The sequence below is a fragment of the Xiphophorus maculatus genome, chromosome 10 (assembly GCF_002775205.1).
Source record: "Xiphophorus maculatus strain JP 163 A chromosome 10, X_maculatus-5.0-male, whole genome shotgun sequence".
Taxonomy (NCBI): Eukaryota; Metazoa; Chordata; class Actinopteri; order Cyprinodontiformes; family Poeciliidae; genus Xiphophorus; species Xiphophorus maculatus.
Genome location: NC_036452.1, coordinates 3884200 through 3907045, shown reverse-complemented (window position 1 = coordinate 3907045; position 22846 = coordinate 3884200). Strand labels below are relative to the sequence as shown.

At 36.4% G+C, this 22846-nt stretch overlaps 1 protein-coding gene across 3 annotated transcripts in view; it reads right to left on the bottom strand.

Moving 5' to 3' along the window:
• taok2 (TAO kinase 2) overlaps nt 1-22846 on the bottom strand; it is a 34977-nt gene that overhangs the window by 6556 nt on the left and 5575 nt on the right. For 2 of the 3 annotated variants that reach the window (XM_005810614.2, XM_005810615.2), the window contains exons 3-18: nt 22285-22356; nt 21199-21300; nt 19523-19568; nt 19344-19440; nt 19069-19182; nt 17933-18024; nt 17741-17834; nt 16476-16557; nt 15518-15685; nt 14414-14620; nt 13023-13228; nt 12206-12383; nt 12002-12130; nt 10480-10683; nt 9256-9495; nt 1483-1695 (exon numbers count right to left, since the gene is read on the bottom strand). In XM_005810614.2, coding sequence (XP_005810671.2) covers nt 1483-1695; nt 9256-9495; nt 10480-10683; nt 12002-12130; nt 12206-12383; nt 13023-13228; nt 14414-14620; nt 15518-15685; nt 16476-16557; nt 17741-17834; nt 17933-18024; nt 19069-19182; nt 19344-19440; nt 19523-19568; nt 21199-21300; nt 22285-22356 — 2244 coding nt within the window. Of the gene's footprint in view, nt 1-1482; nt 1696-5398; nt 9496-10479; nt 10684-12001; nt 12131-12205; nt 12384-13022; nt 13229-14413; nt 14621-15517; nt 15686-16475; nt 16558-17740; nt 17835-17932; nt 18025-19068; nt 19183-19343; nt 19441-19522; nt 19569-21198; nt 21301-22284; nt 22357-22846 lie in introns of those variants that run through there. The other variant, XM_014473142.2, reaches the window with a different exon arrangement.

Here is a 22846-nt window from a genome sequence, read left to right as displayed (position 1 = left end):
TCCTGAAAGATCCAGGGCGGAGAAAATGTCAAACAAAATGAATTTCTGATTTTTACTGTTGAATTGTGTTTTAAATCAGATTAAAATGTTTAGATTACAATGTGGGGCATTTAATCCCAACTGATGCCCTAAACTGGAATCGAACGGGATCCATCTATTCCACTTTAAACTGCCTTGAACAGGGCTGGTGCAAGATTATATGGGGCCCTGGGCAGAACTTAATTTGGGGTCCATAAGTACAGATTTAGTGGATCCCAATCATAATTGGTTGATTTTTTTTTCTTGAAAAAGATAGAAAATCAAACTCTTAACAATAGATTAGATTGTTACTATGGTAACGCAACAAACAATGAGGATTATTTGCTGCACTTTTTCAAGGTAAACTTGCAAATTCCTTTAAATCTGAAATAAAAATAATTTTAAACTATTAAAATCTTTTAATTTATCTAAGTAAACAAATACAGTATAAGCATTTTAGCTCTATAGTATGTGAGAAGCATTCGAGACCCAAATGGAAGAATAAAAATGTAAATAAAAGAAGTTAACAGAAAAGGCTAACTCGCATTATAGCCGTGCTACATATGTAACGTTATATGAAGTTTTAGTGAAACTGTGCGGCTAAATTGAAATATGAAGCTCGACTCCAGACCCCTGCTGCCTCTGAACCGTACTTTAAACCAGGCGTGTCAAACACATTTTCATTCTGGGCCACATCAAAATCACAAAGGTTCTCAGAGGGACTATAAAATATTCATAAAACTACCCATTAAACTGTTGAAATGTTAATAAATAATTTCTTCTGTATTCAATGAGAACTTCTTGAAATTAAATAATGTGGTACAGTTCTGGTGTAATTTGGCAGTGAACTACGACGACATGTACGGAGTACATTTCCAACAAAAAACACAGAAATACTAATCTAAGAAATTTTCTATAAAAACAAGGAAACTTCCCAGCTCCAAAAGTCAGACATCTGCAAGAAAAAAAAAGAATCTGGGAGGAATATTTGACTTCTGAAACTCATATTTTTCCTAATTATTTAGGAAAATATGTGGGGGTTTTTAATAGCAAATATTTTAAAAATTTGCTAAAAAAAAACCCCAACAACCCTCAAATTTGAAATTAATCTCAGATATTTAAAAAAAATAAAATAATGGGAATTTCAGAGTTGAAACTCAGAAAACCTCCAAAAAGTAAAAAAATAAATCTTACTTTTGAAATGCTGAAATAAATAAAAACATCCTAGAAAAACTTTTGAGATTAATCTCAAAATTTTTCTAGAATAGCTTCAAGCTGTTTCTAATAATTTGTCAACTTCTCAAGCTCAGAAATGTTCAAGAAATTTTCTGAAATCTCAGAATTTCTGAGTTTTTGGTGGAAGCCTGCGGCTGACTTGCGTCTTTCTGGATTTGGCCCCCGGGCCGTGTTCTAAACCCAAAGTACCGGCTCTGGTCGGGTTCTGTGGGAAGGGAAGCGACTCACAGCCTGAGTGGACAGCATGTCGTTGATGGAGTGGTCGTACTGCTCGGCCAGGATGGCCAGCTTCCGGGTCTGCTCGTCCTTCAGCCGCTTCAGAACTGCCTTGTGCTCCGACTTGGGCGTGTTCTCCAGCAGGTGGTTCCGCAGCGCCTTGTACTGCCGGGTCTGGATCTTACAGGTGTCCTGGAACTGGCGCTTTATCTGGAGCTCTTTGGACTGAAGGAGAGACGAGAGAAACCGGGCTGAAAAAACCCAAAAAGCTCTGGTGGTTCAGAAAACACAGGAATGAATCAACTTTACTTTTAAGATTACTAAAAGTGATTTGGAAAAGAAGATCCAGTCTGTAATGCAGAACCGGATCACTCCAGAACCTTTAACTTGATTAATGATATTAATACTAAGTGGATTTTTCATTAGCAACTTTATTATCAAGGTCATCACACTTCAAAAACACAAAATCTTACTGAATTTCTAGTGCAAATATCTTGGTGCACTTTAAATAAGACAAAACTAACAACTTACAGTAACTTTAGTAAGAAATAGGAGCTTATTTAATTCCTTAATATGGATGAAAAAGTGCTAGTTGGACTGTGCCGTTACCTGGCAACCTCAGCCAAGCCCAGCCCGTTACCTAGCAACAGCTCTATTTCCACTGGCAGATTACTTGACTAATAACATGGGAAAATGTCTTATGAATAATCTGCCAGTGGAATTAGCATTTTTTACAATCAATATTAAGGAATTATTGTCTTAAAATAAGCACATATCTTGCTGAAAAGTTACTTATAAGTTAACATTTTTAAATTTCAAGTGCGTTAAAATATTTGGATTATAAACCAGGCAAATACTTTGTAAACCTTTGTGTTTTTGCAGTGCGTTAAAACGATTCAGGAGGCAGTTTTGCATCCAGACTCAGTAGAAATTTGGTGACTTGTGGTTTAGGTGTTTGATGTAATTCAAGGCTCCAACATATTTTACATTTAAAAGTTTCTGAGTATTATTATTTTTCCACATATACAGACAAAAACAGTGTTTCCATCCACAACCAATTTCTTCTGTTGTCAGCAATCAAATGTTAATACAGAAAATCAAACTGGATACAAAACGGAGTTTATAAATGATTATTAAAGAGTAAAAAATATCCAAACCTACCCAAAGTAATCACTTCCCCTTCTTAAATCATGAATTTAAATTTCGGAGTTTTTCTGATTTCTTTCTGTTCACTACAGAAGACACTTAATCTGAACCTGTATTACAACACAAAGTAGGCTACAAATCAGTCTGCAGAGGTGGATTGTGACTAATTACATTTAGTTTAGTAACTTTTTGGATAAAAAAAATCAGTAGTTTTACTGCACAGTATTTTTTTGAGTAAAATCTTTGGCTCCTTTACTCACATTTATGTTTGAGTGAGACCTCTTGTTTGTAGACAAGCTTTGTTCTAAAATAAGACTGTGGATATTGTCACTGGGATAACTTTACCTTATTATAGAAATTACCTGCAGTAAGTTTTGGTTTGATCAGTTTAATTTTCTTTTTGCCTGAATTTATGGTTCTGTAATCACAGGGCCGGTCCAAAGTCATATGGGGCCTTAAGCAGAACTTGATTTGGGGCCCGTTCTCATGTTCAGACCTCAACAGGTTTTTTTTTTATTATTTGCAGAGGAGTGTTATAAAGCTCAAACACAAAGAAAAAGGTTAGCCATGTGACGCTGGATTGTAACCATAGCAACAAGAATCACACCATGACGCTAATTTTACAAAGTAAACTTTACAATCCAACTTCACTGATGCGAAAACCATCAAATTAATCAGAATTTTCTCGTTCTCTATAAACGAATTTTTAGACCTGTGTTTAAATCCAAGCATTTATGGAAGGATATGTGAACTGATCGCTGCTTTTACTCATTACTGCAGGGTGTTGATGTGCAAATTAAGTCCAAAAAGTTATAAAATTATAGCATATCAAAAAAAAAACACCAAAAAAAGCAGCAAAAGTATCGTTTTAAATATGGAAGTCTGGTGATTTTTGATGGTAATTTTATAATATTTACCTTCTTATTTTGCACGTCAACAACTTGCCGTAATGCGAGTTGATGGGTTGCCGTACCTGTGCAGGTGTGTGATTACCCACCTGTCTGTGGTCTCAGTCAGTCCCTCAAAAACCAAAACTGCTCTGCTGAAAATAGAAAGCTGATAATTTGATGGGTAAACGAACCAAAACAGAAAACATTACGATTAGTTTTGTAAAAAATCTTTAAATGATTGTTTTAAACAATGGTTTTATTTTTATTTGTGAAAAAGTAAAACCCATCTCTGATTGTCTATGTCATATATTTTAACTTAAATTTGTATCTTATAGAAACGTGGAAAGCTTTACCATTTCCTGTTTTTCTGTTCTTATTCAGATCTGGAAAACACAAAACATCATCAACATGTTCCGTTTGGAGAAAATGTTCAGTTTTAATATATTTCTTCTAGCTGGAGGTAATATTACTGTTTCTGAGGAGCCTAGTCAAAGTTCAGGCTTGGAGCTCGAAGTTATCAAAAATAAAATAAAAAGTTTTTTAATTTAAAAAGCTATTCAGCAATTAAAATACAAGCTTGACAGCTGGAATGCCAATAAATGTAACTCCTCTGATAATTGCAAAGTATTTTTAATGGAGTTTTGGGGCCATGTTGAAAAATAATATTACTAGAATAAAGTCATAATATTATCAGAATAAGATCAGCATTATTGGAAAAAAGTCTATTTTGAAAATAAAGCCAATATTACAACTTTATGCTGTTAAGAGTATTCTGGTAATATCATTGAATATATATAAATATATATATTTTTTCTTAGGATGGCCCTAATAATTTGCCGTAATTTTTGACTAAAATGTAAAAAAATAATTTTTTTCTTCCAAAGTCTTTACACCTTTCACATCTTTTCAGAGATTTCTGCCACATTTCTGGAACTCATAGTAACCAGGATTATGTAAAAATTGATTTCCTGAACTTTGTTTTCTAGAATCATAACTGGTTTATTTCTCAGAGTGATTTTTACGCCGCTTGGCCTCACCTTTCACAAGATCAATACATCTGAATGGATTTCACTTTAACTGTTTTTTCATAACATTGAGCAACTTTTTTGAAAAAAACCCCAAAAAACTAATGCACTAACAAATGCTACGTTTACTTGAGTAAAACTTTGTTGTATTTCTCAACTCTGGTTGCTTAACTAAATGGAATAAAAATACAAGAACAATAATGTGGCGCATTTATCAGTTTAGAAGCATCTTTAAAGAATAAGATCCAAGCATAATTTTAATTTCTGCTTTAAAAACTTTTTTTATTTGGTTGATGTAATACATTCTAATGATAAATGTCAGAAAACAGGCTGAAAATCATCATAATTAATAAATTAGGGCTTGTAAATACTGTTTTATTTAGTGAACTGAGTTTCTGAAATAAAGGAACTTTTCAATAATATTAAAATATATTCGAATTTATAGCCATATAACTATTTTTAGTTTTTTCAAATTAATTTAAGATTAAACGGTTCTTGAGTAGCAATTTTGCCAAATGCATTAAATATTTTGTTGAAAAATTTTTCTTCACCAAAAAAATATTAATATTGTGGAATATATTTATGCTAATATATACCACAAATTAAAGTTGTAAAACATTGTTTTCATATAAATATACTGCGCAAATCTAAATATGTTTATATGTGAATTTTAAGAGACGCCATCGATATTGAATATGGCGAATTATTGATAGTTTCTGTGACAAATGGACAGAAAACGTGTGATGATGCAGGAGGAAGTGAACGAGGATTCTGGGTAATAAAAACAAAAAAAGGAGAATAGAAAACAAATGAGGTGACAAAGACGAAGAGGGAAAAAAAAATCATAAAAACAGACAAAGACAATGATTTCAAAACAAAAGAATTTATTTCTGTGCAAATAAAAATCTAAGTATAACAAATAAAATGTTTTTTAGAGCACACAGCCGTACAGAACGCAGCAGTACTCTTTAAAATACTGCATAACTTAAAACAAACAGGGTGATAAAACTGGGAAAAACACAATGCAACATGTAAACAGAAAAACAGGTGAAAACTGAGCGAGTTACAATCCAACAAACTGATAAAACTCGACTTTTTCATATCTAAACGTTTTTATTTTATAATCCTCCATGTAAAACAGTTTAAATGTTTTTCCTTCATTTTTATCCCTAATGATCTAAAACTTCCTGTTTTTACTGAAGCACTTTGGTGTTTCCGTTAAAAGATAAAATGTTTTTGCTGTTTTTAAGCAAAATGTGTAAAAAAAAATCCTACATATTTTTTTGGTTTTAGCTTCTTAAAACAGTTTTGGTCGGTCGCTGAATATCTTTGGTTTCTGATACCAATAAATTAAAGTCACTTAAGGTGAAGAGTAGCTGCACTGTTTTTGGAAACTGTAAAGATTTTAACTGAAAAAAAAATATGAATTTTGTTCCTTTAATCTGGATATTTTTGGTCGTTTGGTAATGAGATGCTCCGTTTCTCACATTCATATTTCATCAATCTAGCCCTGCATTTCGCAGAAGATTGTCAACAAAATATGGCTTCAATAAAGTTCTATATCATGCTGATATATTAAATATAATTTTATTATATTACGCTTTAAGTACTATGAGATATCTTCGTTTTCTACTCTACTTCGTCTCTTCACAACAGACTAAGACTTGTGCAAACAGCTGAAAGTAGGCACTTTTCTTTTTAAAAAAGGGAAATGTTTACACGGTAAATCATATCAAGACTATTGCATCGAGCGCAATAAGGTAGCAAAACTAAATGCGACTGAAAGACGGCTGATTTCAGCAGCTTTATGCATGAAATGATTTGAAAAACTGAAACCAGAATTTCTAGAAAAATCAACAACCTCAAACGATTTAACATTCTGGTTTTTAACAGACCGTTTTATTGGCACTACTGGTTTATATTCATGACTTTAAATTAATCTGTTATGGCTGCAGAGAGAAATCCAACCTTTAATTTAAAGGCATTTAATTGTGATTTCACTGTTAAGAAATCTTTACAAAATTCACAGAAAACAAAATTATAAATCACGTTTTTAATTGTGCATCTGGGAATGTTTGATAATTGATCCCTGATTCTTGAATAACTGCAGCTACTTCCCTTAATCACTCTTCAAAATGGGGAAAACAAGAGAAAATAGCAATAAAATATGCCATAAGCGTGTTTGTCTTCATAATTGAAAAAGCAGCTACTTTCACCCAACTTGTCCATTTCTACAAATAAAGCATATTTTAAAGTATGGTAGAGGACCTGTGATGCTGTGGGATCGTTTCTCTAGTATTCCCTAAAACAAAAAATCCACCAAACAAATTTTTGACTCCTTTACCGATTCCTAAAAATAGAAACTTTAATTCAGCAATGAAATTCTGACAGCCACTTTTCAAAATGGGAAAAACAAGAAAACATGTAATTCCAGTAAGGGCAGTTTGTGTTGGTCTTGATAAATCAGGAAGTAGCCTGTAGAAAACAGCCATATTTAGATTGGGGTGATATGTAGGAAAGCATGGAGGAGGACCAGTGATGCTTTGGGTCTGTTTCTGTTTTCCCCATCAAAAAAAAACTAATTAAAATTCAAATTAAAGGTTGGATTTTTGTTTCTTTCCATCAATAACAGACGGATTTGATTGGAAGCGACGGTAAATATGGCCGCCGCCGCCGCCGTTTATTGCACTTCGATTATCGCCGACCGCTAGCTAGTGTTGAGGGCAACGTTGGTGAAACCCTTCTGAAATCATAAAACCTTTTTTTTTAATTTAAATTATTTTTCACAGCTTTTTAATTTTTTTTTAGCATAAAGGTGTTTCATTCACGGAGCGTCATTAACACTGAAGTATTTGTTCTTGGCACAATGAGACGACTATAGAGAAAAAAAATAAAAATAAAAAAAGACTAAAAGATAAAAACAAAACGGTCTTAAAATAACCATGAAAAGATTCTTAGAAATTAAGAACAAAGTAATAAAACTGATGGAGGTTTAAGGAACTTTTACAAAAAGCACAATGAGGAAATGGGGGATAATCTCTGGATTAGCCGGGTATACGCTGCAAAAACACAACAGTTATAAAGTCTTTTTAGTATTTTGGTCTAGTTTCCAGTGTAAATATCTGCGAACATTTGAAATAAGACAAAAACTATTCACAAGTAACTTTTCATCAACATTGTTCACAGATTTTAAGCCAAAATGGCCGATCATTTCACTTAAAATAATTTTAATAAATTATTAACTAAACCCAGCTCCTATTTCTTGCTGAAAAGTTATTTTTGAAGTGTACTAAGATATTTGCACTAGAAACTAAAATAATGATCCTTGTGAAGTTGTGTATTTGCAGAAACCAGAACCGGGTCACTTCCTGTTATCTCCACGGTCGGAGTTTCCCTCTCTCAAACCTTCCGGATGCGGTTCGCCTCAACCCGCACTCCCATCTCGTTTCTTCGCGATACATCCTCATCCTCTCCTCCCTCATCTTCCTCCTGCTCCGCTCCCTCTGCCTCCTCTCTCGGACCTCCCGCGGCAGTAACCGTGGCAACCGGCTGGGTAGCTCCTTCCTCAGGAGCCCCAGGGTTCGGAGTTTGACCCGGACGCGCAATGGGAGGTTCGTAACGACCCGCCTGGCGAGTTTCAAGATCACAGTGTTGGCAAAGTCTGCGAGGACCCCTAGTGGCCGTCTTCCGAATCGCCCAACCCAAAGCAGCAGCTTCGCCAGGCGTGAGTTGCTGTGGCAACGGCGGCGGGCGTGATGCTCGGAGGGTAAGCTCTTCAAAGGGACGGGGATCCGCGATTGGCGGACGCCCCAGTTGCGCCCGGCTTTGGGGAACATTTCGTAAAGGTTCCGCTCTGCCACGCCACCTAGAACCGACTGCAGCATGGCGAAAAGGGGGCGGGGCAAGCGGAACAGCACGCGCATGCACAAGCGGTTGAGCTTCCGCGGCGCCCGCTGGAGGAATCTCCGCGCCGGCCGAACGGCGAGCGCGACGAGCAGAAAGAGAGAAAGGAAGATGGCCGGGGAGCTGAGGAAGGAGGCGGAGACGAGAATGAAGGGGATGTAGTAGAGCCCCAGGCTGACGGCGAGCGCCAGGCTGAAGACGCCGCCACCCCACAGGCTGAGCCACAGGAAGGAGGAGAGGGAGAGCGCGCAGCAGTAGCGCAGCAGCAGGTAGGAGAAGAAGAGCGCCAGGAAGACGAGCTCGGCCGACAGCACGACGGACGCCAGTGAGGGCAGCGGCGGCGAGCGACGCAGCGACAGCAGGAAGACGGAGAGCAGCAGCAGCGTGAGGTTGGACGGCTGCGCGGCGGCGGAGAGCGAGAGCAGCAGGCAGACGGCGTGGGAGAACAGGGAGGGGAGGGAGGACTGCGGCGGGGGAGGCGGGGCCGCGGCGGCGACCGTGTTCAGTTCCTCCGGCGCGTCGGGGAAGTAGAACTCTGACAAATCGTCGAGCTCAGACGGACATCCGTCGGCCACGCCGCGGCCCTCCTCTTCCTCCTCCTCTTCATCAGACTCAACGTGACACGCCTCGCTTTGATCACCCTCGTACGCCCACTGCACCCCCTCTACCTCTCTCACTTCACTTCCTTTCCCTTCCTCTCTAATCGCCTCATCATCTCGGAGCTCTGCGGCTCCGTCCGGCTCTTCCTCACACTCCTCCACGTCGTCTGGCTCTAAGCCCCGCCCCCCAGGCGCCGCCTCGCCGTCCCGGCCCTCACTCACTTTGAGGCTTTTGGGCTGCTGGCGGACCTCCACGGCGTGTTTCTGCCGCAGCTCCTGCTCGCGCCGCTTGTTGTACTCCATCTGGTTGGTGAGCTCGGTCTGGTGCTGCGTGCGGATCAGGTCGGCGCGCGTCCGCTGCACCACGCCCAGCTGCCGGAACTCCAGCTCCTGCGTCGACTCGTGGTGCCGCAGCAGCATGGCGCACTCCAGGTCCTTCAGGGTCTGCTTCTTGTTCAGGTCCTGCAGACAGAGACGGCACGGTCAAGAGGAGCAACGCTGGTGATTCAAGAGTCAACATTTGGAAAATCAGGATGGTTTTTCACCAATGCGGTACTTGGGTTTCCATGGAGCCACAAGCCGCCATCTTGTTTGATAAGAGTGTTTTACAGCTTCTATTTATTTGGACTTCAGCTCAACACTACAACCAAATCATAGGGCTAAACTACAATAATATTACAACAAAACAGCCGTATGACAATAAAGTAGTAATAATATTAGAACAAAGTTCAAATATTACAAATATTGCGAGACTACAGCCATAACATTACAAAAAAATTAAATACTAGAGTAAAGGAACATTATGAGAAAACAGTTGTAAGATAATAACGTTGTAATATTACAGGAATAAAGTTCAAATATTACAAGATTAAAATAGTACGAGAATAAAAACATAAAATTACCAAAACATTAAAAAAAATTGAAGTACAAGAATAAAATAATAATAATAATAATATAACAAGAAAGCAGTCTGAAGACAATAAAGTTGAAATACGACAAATCATAATACTACAAGAATCTTAATTTTAGGAGAATAAAGTCATACAAACATTTTAAGTATCTAAATTTTTGTTTTTGTAAAAACTGTTGACATTAAGTACGGCTGAATCAGCAGTGAGTTAGTAGAAATACCGCCACCTGTAGGTAGGAGTTAGCATTACTTAAACACCATCATTTTAACATTTTGTGGAAAATTTGAAATTAACTCACAAATTTATATTTGTGAGTTTATTGCACACAAATATATATATGTAAATTTATATATATATATATATATATATGTTCATTTGTTAAAATCTTTTTTGGCATTCGTGCACCAACCGATCTGAATCAAATCATCAATCAATCAATCATCAAATCATCAGCAGTGATGGTATCCATTCACTGGACTCAGGATTTATAAAAAAGTACCAGGATTACATTCAGGCTCCCAGTCAGGGATGATACCTCTCTGAGCAGATCCTGCTCCAGGTTGTGGCGTCCGAGCAGCATCTTCCTCTTGTACTGGCGGCTCTGCAGCTCATAATACTGCCGCTGCCTCCGCAGCAGGCCGGCTTCTTCCTCCGCCTGCAGCTGCTGCATGCACTCCTTCTGGTGCACCAGCCATTCCTGTTTCTCTCGCTTCGGCGTCGACTGGTTCTCGTTCAGTTCCTACGGAGAAATTACAAAAGAAATAGAGAGGGAACCTTAACATGTAGATGTGCTGCAGAATTTGGTGTTTTGGTTGAGTAAAAAAAAAATAATAAGGCGACCCATACAGCAATTCTCTGACAGATCATCAGTAGTGCAGATGTTTAAATTAGTTAATCATCCACAGCTAAAGTTCAGATGATCCCTTATTAATAAACGCAAAATGAACACCAAACCTGAAGATGTAAAACTGAAATGGACCGAATATTCTGTTGCTTTGTGTGGGAAATGTTTTTGTTTTTTACGTGTTGAGTCCTGATACATCTGAACCCAATATCTGCTCTATCAGCTAGCGGGGCTGCTGTCTGTCGGTTGCTATGACAACAGGTCTGTGTCTAGCGTAAAATGGACACGGACCGCCATAATAAAAAAAAGAAAACAGAATGTGATGAATGGTTTCGAGTTGTTCTTCATTGGTTTTTCTGCGTTATTTTTGGAACGCTGCAATGCGTCGTTCATTTGTAACAGTCATAAAATAGGATAAAATATGTATTAAACTATGTCTCATACTCAGGTAAGTATGTAAAATTAATTAATTGTCCAATATAAGAGAGATTTGCATAGTCCTCACCAGGAGTGGACGATGTTGCCAAAAAATATTACGATATATATTTTTAAATACCTCAATAATAATATCACAGACGATATTCCACATTTCCTGATTCTTTTTGTTATTATTGGATTCGGCCAAACTTCAAAACAGAGTTTTTTTTACTTTACGTTATAAAGATTCAGCAAAATAAAAAAATGTATTTATATATTCATATAAATAAAGGAGTTGTTCTAATGCAGCATAATACCTGGCAAGTAAACAAATCGTCTTTTTCATAAAGTTACCAGATAAGTGAAAAACTTTCTCAAAAAGTGACTGTCTGGGTTTTTTTGCTCGTGTCGAAGCATTTTCGGTTCGGCCTGTTACGATAAAAAAATTTTGCGATTAACAATAATATTGTTGTTTTGAAACCGTTTGTAAGTAACATAATGCTAATGGAATAATAATCCAAGAACACATCAACAATCAATAAACTTTGAATTCTAATGAACATTTAACACTAGAACTGGAAGACATTTTAAATATCTAAAACAAATAAACAGAAGCAAGAAATAAAATGAGTCATGAAATCTCTCTACACAAAATTATTCTTTAAATAAAGTGGCCAGTTGAGACCAAAACACCAAACCGAAGACTTTTGTCATTCGGTTTTAGATGGAAAGAGAGAAAGATGACAAATTTTGCAAACAGATTGATTGGTTGTTGCGACAGGCTAATCTGCGGCACCTCTTTCAGTTGTTCTTTGCGCTGTCTGTACTGTCGCTTCTGGGAATCCAGCAGGCTGGTCAGCTCCTTCTTCTGCTGACCCAGAATGTGCTGCTGGAACTTCTTCTCCTCCGTCAGGACCGCCTTCGTCTAAACAAACCAAAACATCTCCATCAGAAGCACTGCAGGAGTTTGTGTCGCGTGACTCGGCTCCTCTAAGCTCACCTCCTTCTCCAGGACAGCCTGGTGCTTCTTCGACAGTTTTTCCAGCTCCATGGAGAAATTGTTCCTCTGGTTCTCCAGCTCCTTATCAAGCCTCAATTGGTGCTCGTCCATCTCTGATTTCAGCTTGTTCTCCAGACCCATCAGCTGCTTCTGATGCTGTCGCCGCATCCGTTTGTACCTGTGATGAGACGCAGCGCATCAAAATCATTCAGCAGGAAGAACTTTAGCTTTTCCTTTTCCTCCCACTCTGATGTAATTAAAGTCTTAACAGGGTTTCTGTTTTTGAGACTTTTAAAATTAATTATGAAGGCAATTTAAAACCTACATCACCAAAGAAATGTACAAACTTCATCAAACCAACTGGTGATGGAAAAATAATAGCTAGCAAGCTAGCAAAGAGTGTTAGCAGTGAGTCACAGAACCAAAGGAAGATGAAACTCAAACTTTGACAGAAAAGTCCCACAAGGAAAAAGATACATAGAATATATGAGATTAGTTCTGCCATGACAAAATTTAAGAAGTTTGATGAAAATATTTAAGGCCAACTTACTTTTTAAAAAACTGGATTTAAGACATTTTAAGGCCTTGATTTTAGATACAGAAATTTTACACTTTTAGCGAGGGCATATTAGCAGCTAGTTAGCAGTAGCCGCAACCACTTCACTTTAAATGAACCAGACTTTTTAAGGCCTTAATTTTGGGTGAGTGAATTTAAGACTTTTTAAAGATGTGCAGACACCCTGTCTTAAGTATTCAGCGTTCCCAAAACAATAAAACAGGACATTTTCTCGCAATGTAAAGCATTTCATGGTCTCACCCAGACATCTGCTCCCTAAGAGCCGAGCCCTGCTCATGTTCCTGGATCTGACGGGTCACCAGCGAGGCGGTCCTGATGGTGGCAAAGTGGTCTCGCCGTCGACGTCTGCCACCGCCTCCCCCTCCTCCCCCGCCGCCGCCAGATGAAGCTTCTCGTTGAGAGTCAACCTCTGGCTGATAGGGATCATCATAGATGTTGTCGTGGCTCTACAAAGCGGAGATAATTAAAAAAAACAACTACTTTATTTATTTAGGATTAAAAATAAAACATCTTGGCTTTTCTGTTGTTAGCAGGTAAAGTTTGAGTCATGTAATGTTTCTGAATCAGCCACAAAAGACAGACTAGACGTCGATTTTCTCTTGAACTCCAAATTATTTATACATTTTTTGTGGAGCCTTCTAAAATATTTCAATGAAAATGCAGCTGGGGAAGATTAAACACTATTGGCAGCCAACCCAGAAGAGTAATTTCTTTTCCTTGGTGCTGATTGGCTGAAGCTGAAGCACTGAGATAATCTAAGGTTGTGGATGTTAGCTTCTGCGCTAGTGCTAAGGCAGTTCCCACTGTTCATATTAATGTATATTAAGGTACATTTGTCATTTGAACTGTTAAAATAGTAAGTTTTAAGCATTTTTACAGATAATAGGGGTTCTCAAGTGTTAATGGATTTTAACTATTTGCTCCCTAATTCTGTGAATACTGGTAAATTTATATTGAATTTAAAGACACCAATTAAAAAGATGAATTCTTACTTATATTATTTTAAACTTTAATAGATACAGACAAGATGATGCCAAATTATCTCGGTTACTAACTTTTACTGTTTTTTTTATTCTATGCTAACTTTTGCTGTCATATCTACCTAACAACACATGTGTGAGCAGATTAAGTAATGTAAACCCAAATGTGGAAATTTAAATAAATTTCTTCACATAAAAGCCTCCTTGATGTCCAAACTGGCTCTTCTGATCCATCTTCTTCAGTTCAGAGTGTGCCTCAAATCATTGTGTTTTTGCTGAATAACAGTTTATTTTGTTGCTGCTTCATTTTGCATATTTGCAGCATAATAACTCTACTGTGAAGGTAGAAACAATAACATTTGCTCCCTTGCAAGTAGAAGCGTAACTCTGTGTTGCTATTACTTCACATTTCCTTTAGGGGGAGCAGTTTCTCCAAAGTCAAAATTAACCAGAACTGTTCGATTTTAGTTTTTAACAGACACTTAAACGTACAAAAAACCCTAAATATTATATTATGACTAAAGGATGTTGCACCAAATTACTGGTTAAAAACAATGATCATAAGATGATACTCTATTGAAGGTAGTATTTTTGGGCTTTGTGGTCTTATTTAGTGATTTATATTGTTAAATAAAGAGTGACGTGTCTGACCAGAGGTTTGTGCAGGACGGAGCTGTTGGAGGTGACTGTGTGCTCGCCCTCCTGCATCATGGCCATCTCGCCACTGTCGTCCGAGCCGTCGGCCAGGCTGTTGACGGAGCTGCTCTGGGAGCTGGCGCTGATCGACATGGACGGCAGGGAGTGGGAGCTCTCCATGCTGTTTACTGTGCCGGTGCGCAGCATGTACCCTTCCACATCCTGGAGGAAGCAAAGAAAAACACTGGTTTGAAACATTCGAGCTTCAGGGATGAAGGTAATAAAGATACCAGGCTATAATATTATATTTCCCAGCAGATTGCTATGGTTGATTTGAGAAACGTTGGACCTCATAGTTTTTTTCCTGAAACAACAAATCAAAATAACTTTTCAAGGGTTAATGTTTATCATTTAGCGCCGTTAGCTACCTGCTCCTCCTACAGGATTTTATTATGTCAAAAATCCAAAACATAATTTCAAGTTCTATTATTTCAGTTAACATTTTTAAAATTATAAGTACAAACTTTCACTTTAAAATGAATTCATATTTCTATACTTAAGACTTTAGAAATAGGTTATAGGTGACATGAGTGGATGAAAAAGAAACTGATTATATTTTTCTGATAAAATAAAATTATGATAAATTATTCCATAAATTATCCCAATAAATGAAAATTTAGAAACCATTTTCTACCAACATATTAATGGTTTATTAATGCAAGAACACAAAGGTAAGAAAACTTCAATTTCTAAAGAACATTTAACACAGGCGTATTTTAAATGGAAAACATTTAAAATATTAAAAATAAAACAGCAATAACTGAAATAGATCATAAAGTCTCAGAAAACAAAATTGGATTTCAAAAAATAAGAATAGACAGGGAAAACAGGCAAAAGAGGCAGGCACCATCTACTTTGGGCTTAATGTCAAATGTTTTCATAATTTCTCAAAATGGCGGCTCTTCAACAATATTAAAAGGGTTAGTGATAACCTCCAAATGGTGATTGTCGCTTACTTTAATTTGTCATGCGATTGATTAATTGGTTTACTGATTTATTGCGGCAGGCTAAGCTGAATGGACATTAAACGGATGAAGGGATGAATGAACGCAGCCTCACCTCTTCCTCATCCCCTCCTTCCGGTGCCGGACCGTTGTGGGCCTCGTGAAACAGGATTTTCTTCATCTTGCGGTACTGCAGGTTGTCGAGCTCGCGGACGGCGTCCTTGGTTCGCGCGATCAGATCCATCACCACCGTCATGGGGCGCTCCCTGCATAGGAAATGGTGCTGGGTGGCGGGACAACGCAGAGGACGGAAACAGACGGGATAAAACAACATCTTTACGTTTCCAACCGGAGAATCCACATTTTATTATTGAATTTGGGAAATTTCAAGATTTTACTGTTTATGATCCAGAGCTCAGCGACAAAATCATGTACAAATAACTGAATTAAATTACTCTTTAGGACAACGTTTTTATGAATTTTATAAATTCATAAAAATATTAATTTAGGGCTGCAACTATTTTAGTAATTGATATTTTTATTTCTTTTTACAAATAATCGGTTAAAAAATTGCATATTTTTTATTTAACCACTTAAACTTTCTTTTATTCAATATTAGAAAAACAGTAAAATAAGCAAACAAACAATTCAGTTCCTTTTTTAAATAAGAAAATAAACATTTTATTGTCTAAAATGCAATAACCTAGCTTTCCATTTACTGAATATGAACCAAGTGAAGATAAAACATATTCACAAACAAATGTTTATACCTTAAATGCAAAATGTTTACATCTTGTACAGTTTTGGCTTGATGACTGCTCTAAATATGTTCTTTTTGTCACCAAATGGCCTTTTTCGAGTCTGTACACAGAAGTTAACGATTAATCAATTTCTAAATTACTTGATAATTATTTTAACAATCGATTAATCGTTTCCAACCTGGATGTATTAAAATAAAATATCCTACAATTAAAGGCATTTTCTGTCAAATCTTCTAATTTTCCCGTTAGAAAAACAATCTGAAGACTCTGCCTGCCTTAATCGTCCAACCTCTTTCCTCTGACTGTCCGTACCTTCAGCAGCACGTCAGAGGTAGGTCTGTCCTGGGCCAGCTTTTGCAAACAGGACTCCACAAAATTGCGGAAATAATCCGACCTGGAATAGAAAACAAAAAATCGTAATTTAATAGCAGTTCAAAAAGGTTTAAAGATGCTGTCGAGTATCAGATTTATTTTCCACTGAACACTGGTAATTTCTACATCCAGTCTCTTTTTGACAGATTTGCCAAGACAAGAAATGATGTTATTTATTATTATAGCAGGATACAAAAGCTAGAATTATGATTCATCCTGAAAACGCAAAAAATCTTTAGGGAAACCCAAATGTTGCTTTTTTAAATACTGTTTTCCCTTCAAAAAATAATTTAACCTGGAGTCTTGATTGCTTTAATGCACTTCACTTCTTTAAGGGAATGGTCTTCAATTTCAAAGGTTATTCCAAAGGTATAACGCGTCATTGCTCAATTTTTACCCAGAGCCAGCGAACAAGAGAGCGATCATCCCAGTTTGGTTTCAGTTAATCGGCTCCAAGTCCAGTTCTGAATTAATTTCAATGTTCTTCCTCTCAATAAGACTAAGATCAATAATACTAAGAGGCTCAAAAATTGTTCATTGTTCGATTCGAGGTTGGATGCAGATTATGCAGAAGAGTTGCAGCTCCAAAAGTATGGAACGCTTCAACATTGCACCTTAAAATTTTGCTTTAAAAATTTTAAATCCGAGGCTTTAGATTCAGAGTAACCATTCCATTTTTTTACTCACTCTTTGATTTACCGTATTTTCCGGCCTATAATTGCTTTTGTTTCCCAGTTTGGCTGGTTTCCTCTTGATGACATTTTTTGACTGATGTGACGTATAGGCCAGAATATACTGTAATTCTTGCTGCCTACTCTGTTACTAATTTATGCCTTATCTTATGCTTGGTTTTACTGTACAGTACCTGTTCTTAACCTGCTCTATAAATAAAGCTCTAAAACAAAATAAAGTTATCCTATCTTGATATAAAGGACGAAAAGGGCTTATAAGTTTTCTCTAAATCAAATATAACAACCTGTAAAACAATCTCACACAGTTTCCTCTGAACAGAAGAGGCCAATGAGAAAACAATGAATCAAGTAGAAAAATATGGAAGCAAAGGATTAATTAATTCTGGGCAGCAAAGATATTCTAATCACATTTTATGTGTTTTATTCATCTAAAACTTTGCAAACTGTTAAGGTTTATGGTTGTGAAATCTTCAGTTCAAGCAGTAATATAAAAGTTTTTTACTCATTTCTCACCAGTGATTCGACTGCAGCATGGGGCTCTCATTCTGGGCGATGTGGTATAAGGCACTCATAGCATTCATGTTGAACAGCGGCGGCTTCCTCTCCGCTGCGAAGTGACGAAGCAGGGAGCGACAAGAAAGAGGAAATGGTTTCAGCTTCATGAACTTCACTCCTTAACCCACTAATGGGAGTTTTTTCTCTTACCCAGCTCTATGCAGGTAATGCCAAGTGACCACACATCCACCTTCCCGTCGTACTGTCCCTCGTCCATGGCGAGGATCACCTCAGGGGCCATCCTGCACAGAGAAAACATTTCCATCTTTTTCTGTTTCCATTTGATCGTGGAACAACAGAGAGCTGCACCTTCAGGCAAATCCGTTTCCAGAGTCTGAACAACATTGACTGATAATATCCAAACTCAAAAATATTTTATTCAATTCAGAGGGAAATGAAATGATTCAACTTATATTCTACAATTTTCTTCAGAGTTGTAGATGGTGATAAACAAAGGCAGGGAGAATCTCCTCTAGCAGTCAGTGTTACAGCGGCTCTGACTGACACAAAAGAGTCTCATGAAGAGGAAACCAAGGATTGTAAATGTTCTTGATTTAATGAAGCACACATCTAGAGCAGGGCTGAAACAATTAGTGAAATTCATTACGATTAATCAATTATACAAATAATTGTAAACTAATTTAGTAATGATTAATCATTAACTGATGATCGTTAAATGATAAAGCAGTTACTAAAGGAGTGATGTGTTGTTACATTTCAGACATTAAGTATTTATTTTGTTATTTAAAAGAGGAATTTATTTGTTTATTTGCATTTTTTAATGCATTTCTAATATTGCATTAAAAAAAGTTTAAATAAAAAATATGCAGAATGTGACCGTTTTTTATTTGATTAATCGATTAATCATCAGGACAATCAATCAATCAATTAATTAATTACTTAATCAAAAATAATTGTCACTTGCAACCTTGCTGCATACTAACCTTTTGCAAAAAGTGCAAGTTTTTGACTGCAGGTTAGACTCAAGTCCTACAGTTTATCCCTGATACCAACCAAAAGTATGTAAACTTCTGAATTCAAAGAAAATTATTTAAAAAACAAAAACATTTTCTTGACACATTTTCTGGCATTTGGCGAATTGAAATAACTTTGGTAATTCTAATTTATGTAAAACAAGAGAAATTTGTGTCTCTTTATTCTGTATACATAAACGATTAATTGATTACTAACTTAGTTGATTATTTCAATGATTGATTAATCATGACTAATCGTTTCAACCCTAGTGTGTATAAAACATTTAAATAAATATGCCATGGTTGTTTTACCAGTAAGGTGTTCCCACGAAGGAGTTGGCCGGAGCAACAATAGAAGCAGAGCCGAAGTCTCCCAGTTTGACCTGACCCGGTTCTGTTAGCAAGATGTTTCCTGCTTTCACATCCCTGACAGGCAGAAAGCATCAGATGGAAGAAAAACCGAGGAAGAGATGAGATGTCGTTGCAGCATAAACAGTGTTGCATAAGCTTTGTTATCAGAACCGCTTATGCCTCTCGTCAAAGCGTGGGCGCGGAGAGCGGGTTGGCTGAAGAGAAGTGAGGTTCACCTGTGAATCATGTTGTGAGAGTGAAGGTAGACCAGTCCCTGCAAAGCACCGTGGGTAATGGCAGCTATTTCCACCTCTTGGAGGGGTTTCTTGTGGACTGTGGAGAGAATTGTTACATTTGCAAAAATGATAGACTGAAAATGCAGCGAAATCTCGATAAATGTTTTGTTTCCTCGTACCTTCTAGCAGGTCGGAGGCGGAACCCAAACAGTACTCCATCACCAGCTGGAAAAGAGCAAACAGGAAGAGTGTTGTTGTTTGGAAACATCCAACCACACAGTGACCATTTTGTTTTGCTCCAGCGCTGAAGTAAACCTGCATAAATCTAGCTACTTATCAATGTTTTTATTGCTTTTTAACCTCATTAGCTTTTCCAAATATGTCAAAGGTTTTCAGTGAATCGTCTTTGGGAATAAAACTCTTATTAAGCCCAGAAGGAACCAGGAGCTAAACCTGAAATCTAATCTCACTTCCTGCCGTTTCAATAAGTTGTGGAGCCAAGTTGGATTAGTCAAACACAGACGCTGCGATGACTACGACATGCAAACAGCAGCGGAAGTGGAACAATGAAGTGACATTAGTGAAATAATACCGGCGGTTTAGAGTTCCTGCTTTTTTAGTGATGAATTACAGATAGAAATTTATTATTTTTTTGTCATCGGATCAAAAAATTAGACATGAAAGAGAAATATTGACTTTACATCGTCTCTTTCTCCAAAAGACATTTTTTAATGGGTTTTTTATTTGATTTTTAAATATGCACTCTTTATTAAGCATTTGTAGCATTATGCAGAGGTGGGCAGAGAAATATTAAAACTGTACATTTACCAATTAGAAAGAAATCTAATCACAAAGTTTAAATGTTTTTTTTGTGATTGTTGCCAAAAATTCCTGATTTTGCAAAAACTTTTTTCAAAACGTTGTGAATTTTTTAAGCTTTATTTGTATACTTATGAAAATGTTTAATTTCTACACATGACCTTCCCAAAGCAAACAGGATCTTAACTTAGTTCATATTTAAAGTGCAAATAAAATTTTCCAGGACCTTCTTTAAAAGAACGCACTGCAAAACACAAAATCTTACCCTGTATTTTGATTTAGTTTTTGGTGCAAATATCTTAGTACATTTGAAATAACACAAAGCTAACTTATAGCTATCTTTTCAGCGAGACACAAGAGCTTGTTTAGAGTCAATAATTCCTTAATATTTATGAACAATTACTAGTTCCATAGGCAGATTATTTCACTTATAATAAGACATTTAATAATCTGCCAATGGAACTTGTATTTTTTTCATCAATATGAAATAATTATTTACTTAAAATAATCCCATATATTTTGCTGAAAAGATGCTTGTAAATTAGCACACTTAAAATAAAACTAAGATTTTTGCACTTGAAACTAGACCAAAAATACTTGCTAGGATTTTGTGTTTTTGCAGTGCACTCTTAATCTAAATCAAGTCCTGATGAGTTGTCAAAATGAAAAAAAAAATTCAAGTTAACATGAATTTTTACACAGAATAAGTAAATTTCAGAAGATCTCAAAATAGCATTTGCAAAACAAAAAAAAAAAGAAAGAAAAGAGCAAATGTTACCACTTATTGTCACATTTTCGTCTTACAATTTTGGCTTTCAAGAGTCATTTTGAAACAGGAAGTTAGATTAGAAACGGGCCAAAGGGAAATGGTCAAAATTCAGACGTGTTGGCCAGAAAAGGAGGACATGCAGAAAATGTTAAGGTGGTCAGAGAATATTTTAAAATGTTATAGAAATTTAATATCAGATAGTGAGAAAAGTTGTGATTTTTAATTCAGTGTTTGTAAATGTGTTGTATTTGCTGTGCAGCGCCTCACCCAGGCGGTGTGCTCTCTCAGGTAGCAGCCTCGGTACTCCACCGTGTTCGGGTGGCGCAGCTTCTGGAGGAACTTCACTTCCTTGATGATGTCCTGCCATTTCTGGAGCAGAAACAAAACCACTGTCACCGACCAGCTGACTAATCGTTCGGTTCGGATGGTAAAACTCTAACACTTTTTAAGCATTTTCAGTGTCACACTTTTGAGATAGAAACAATGCAAATAAACTAAAAAATGACAGTTTTAATTTACTGTTATGTGAAATAATTTTTAATAGTATACTACATTCTACAGCAGAGATGAGATAAACTAATATTTAACAAAACATTTTGTTTTAAAAAGTCTCACTATCACTCTCTCTACACCTGACGTCAGAGAAATAAAAACACTAATTTAATAAAAAAATTAAATAATAATGAAAATCTTTAAATTTGAATTAAGTTTATTAGTGTATAAAATATAAGCCAAGCTTTGTTTTAATTAACACTCTGTAGGCACCACAATCCACTGGCCGTTTAAAAAAAAAAAAAAATTTTAGCCAGATTTTCTTAGATATTGGTTTTAATCTCTTTTTTATTTATATTCCTTACAGTTGCTTTTGTTTTTTTGCACTTTGAGATCTAAAGATATTAAGAATATTAGAAAATAAAATAAATTTTTATTATTAATAGTAATAATAACACAGAGATCAATATATCATTGAGCAATTACAAATAATAAATATGCATTACATTAAAATAATCTAAACAAATCATGGGTAAATGAAATTCCTGCTCAAATTAGGTGCTTGAATACAAAATACAAAGAAAGTTAAAAGAAATCTCTACAAGAATTAAGTTGTCCTGCTTTAAGTTAATAAAAATAACTTTACCAATTTTAAATGATGTAAAACAAAAAAAGTTTAGTCTGATTTAACTTCAGAAGGCAAGAAAAAAAGGTATTTTTTTTAATAATCTAATGCTTTTAATCAGATGTTAGACTGAATTTTATTACTAAACTGTGCAGTTTGAATATCAAGAATATTAAAGGATTTTATCCAGAAATAAACCCTGGAAACACCTGATTTAAATTATTTTTGTCTCGTACCTCATTGGACTGTTTGCCGCTGTAGGACATCTTCTTGATCGCCACCACCTCATTGGTGCGGATGTCGTGGGCCTGGAGTGGGGAGGAGGAATGAGTTTCAGGTTTAACTCAAATGAAAGTTTTATTTCTGTAAAAGAAACTGATTCATCTTCTTTGACAGGACATGTCAAAGCAATCAGGATTACACCAACAGTTCCTGCCTTCACCATCCATCTGTAGGAGGATAATGTTTACAGGGATTTTATAATTCATTTTATTTATCGTTTCTGTTGTTTTGTATATTGGTTTGCCTTATTAAAAAAATAATCGCAAATTTTCAATGTGTCAACTGGAAAAATACAGAACAAAATCTAGTTTATGATCAATAAAATAAGGGTTTTGGTCACTTATTCATAAATAAAAACAGATTTAGGTAAATTTTTATCATTTATGAATTAAATTAATTCAGCCAAATATGTTGGCGATGACACATTTTCACAAGCCAACGTTGCGGTGCCGTAACTCCCCAATACTTTGCACCATCTGAAAAATTCCAATGGTTTCTAAAAGGGGAGACGATGCG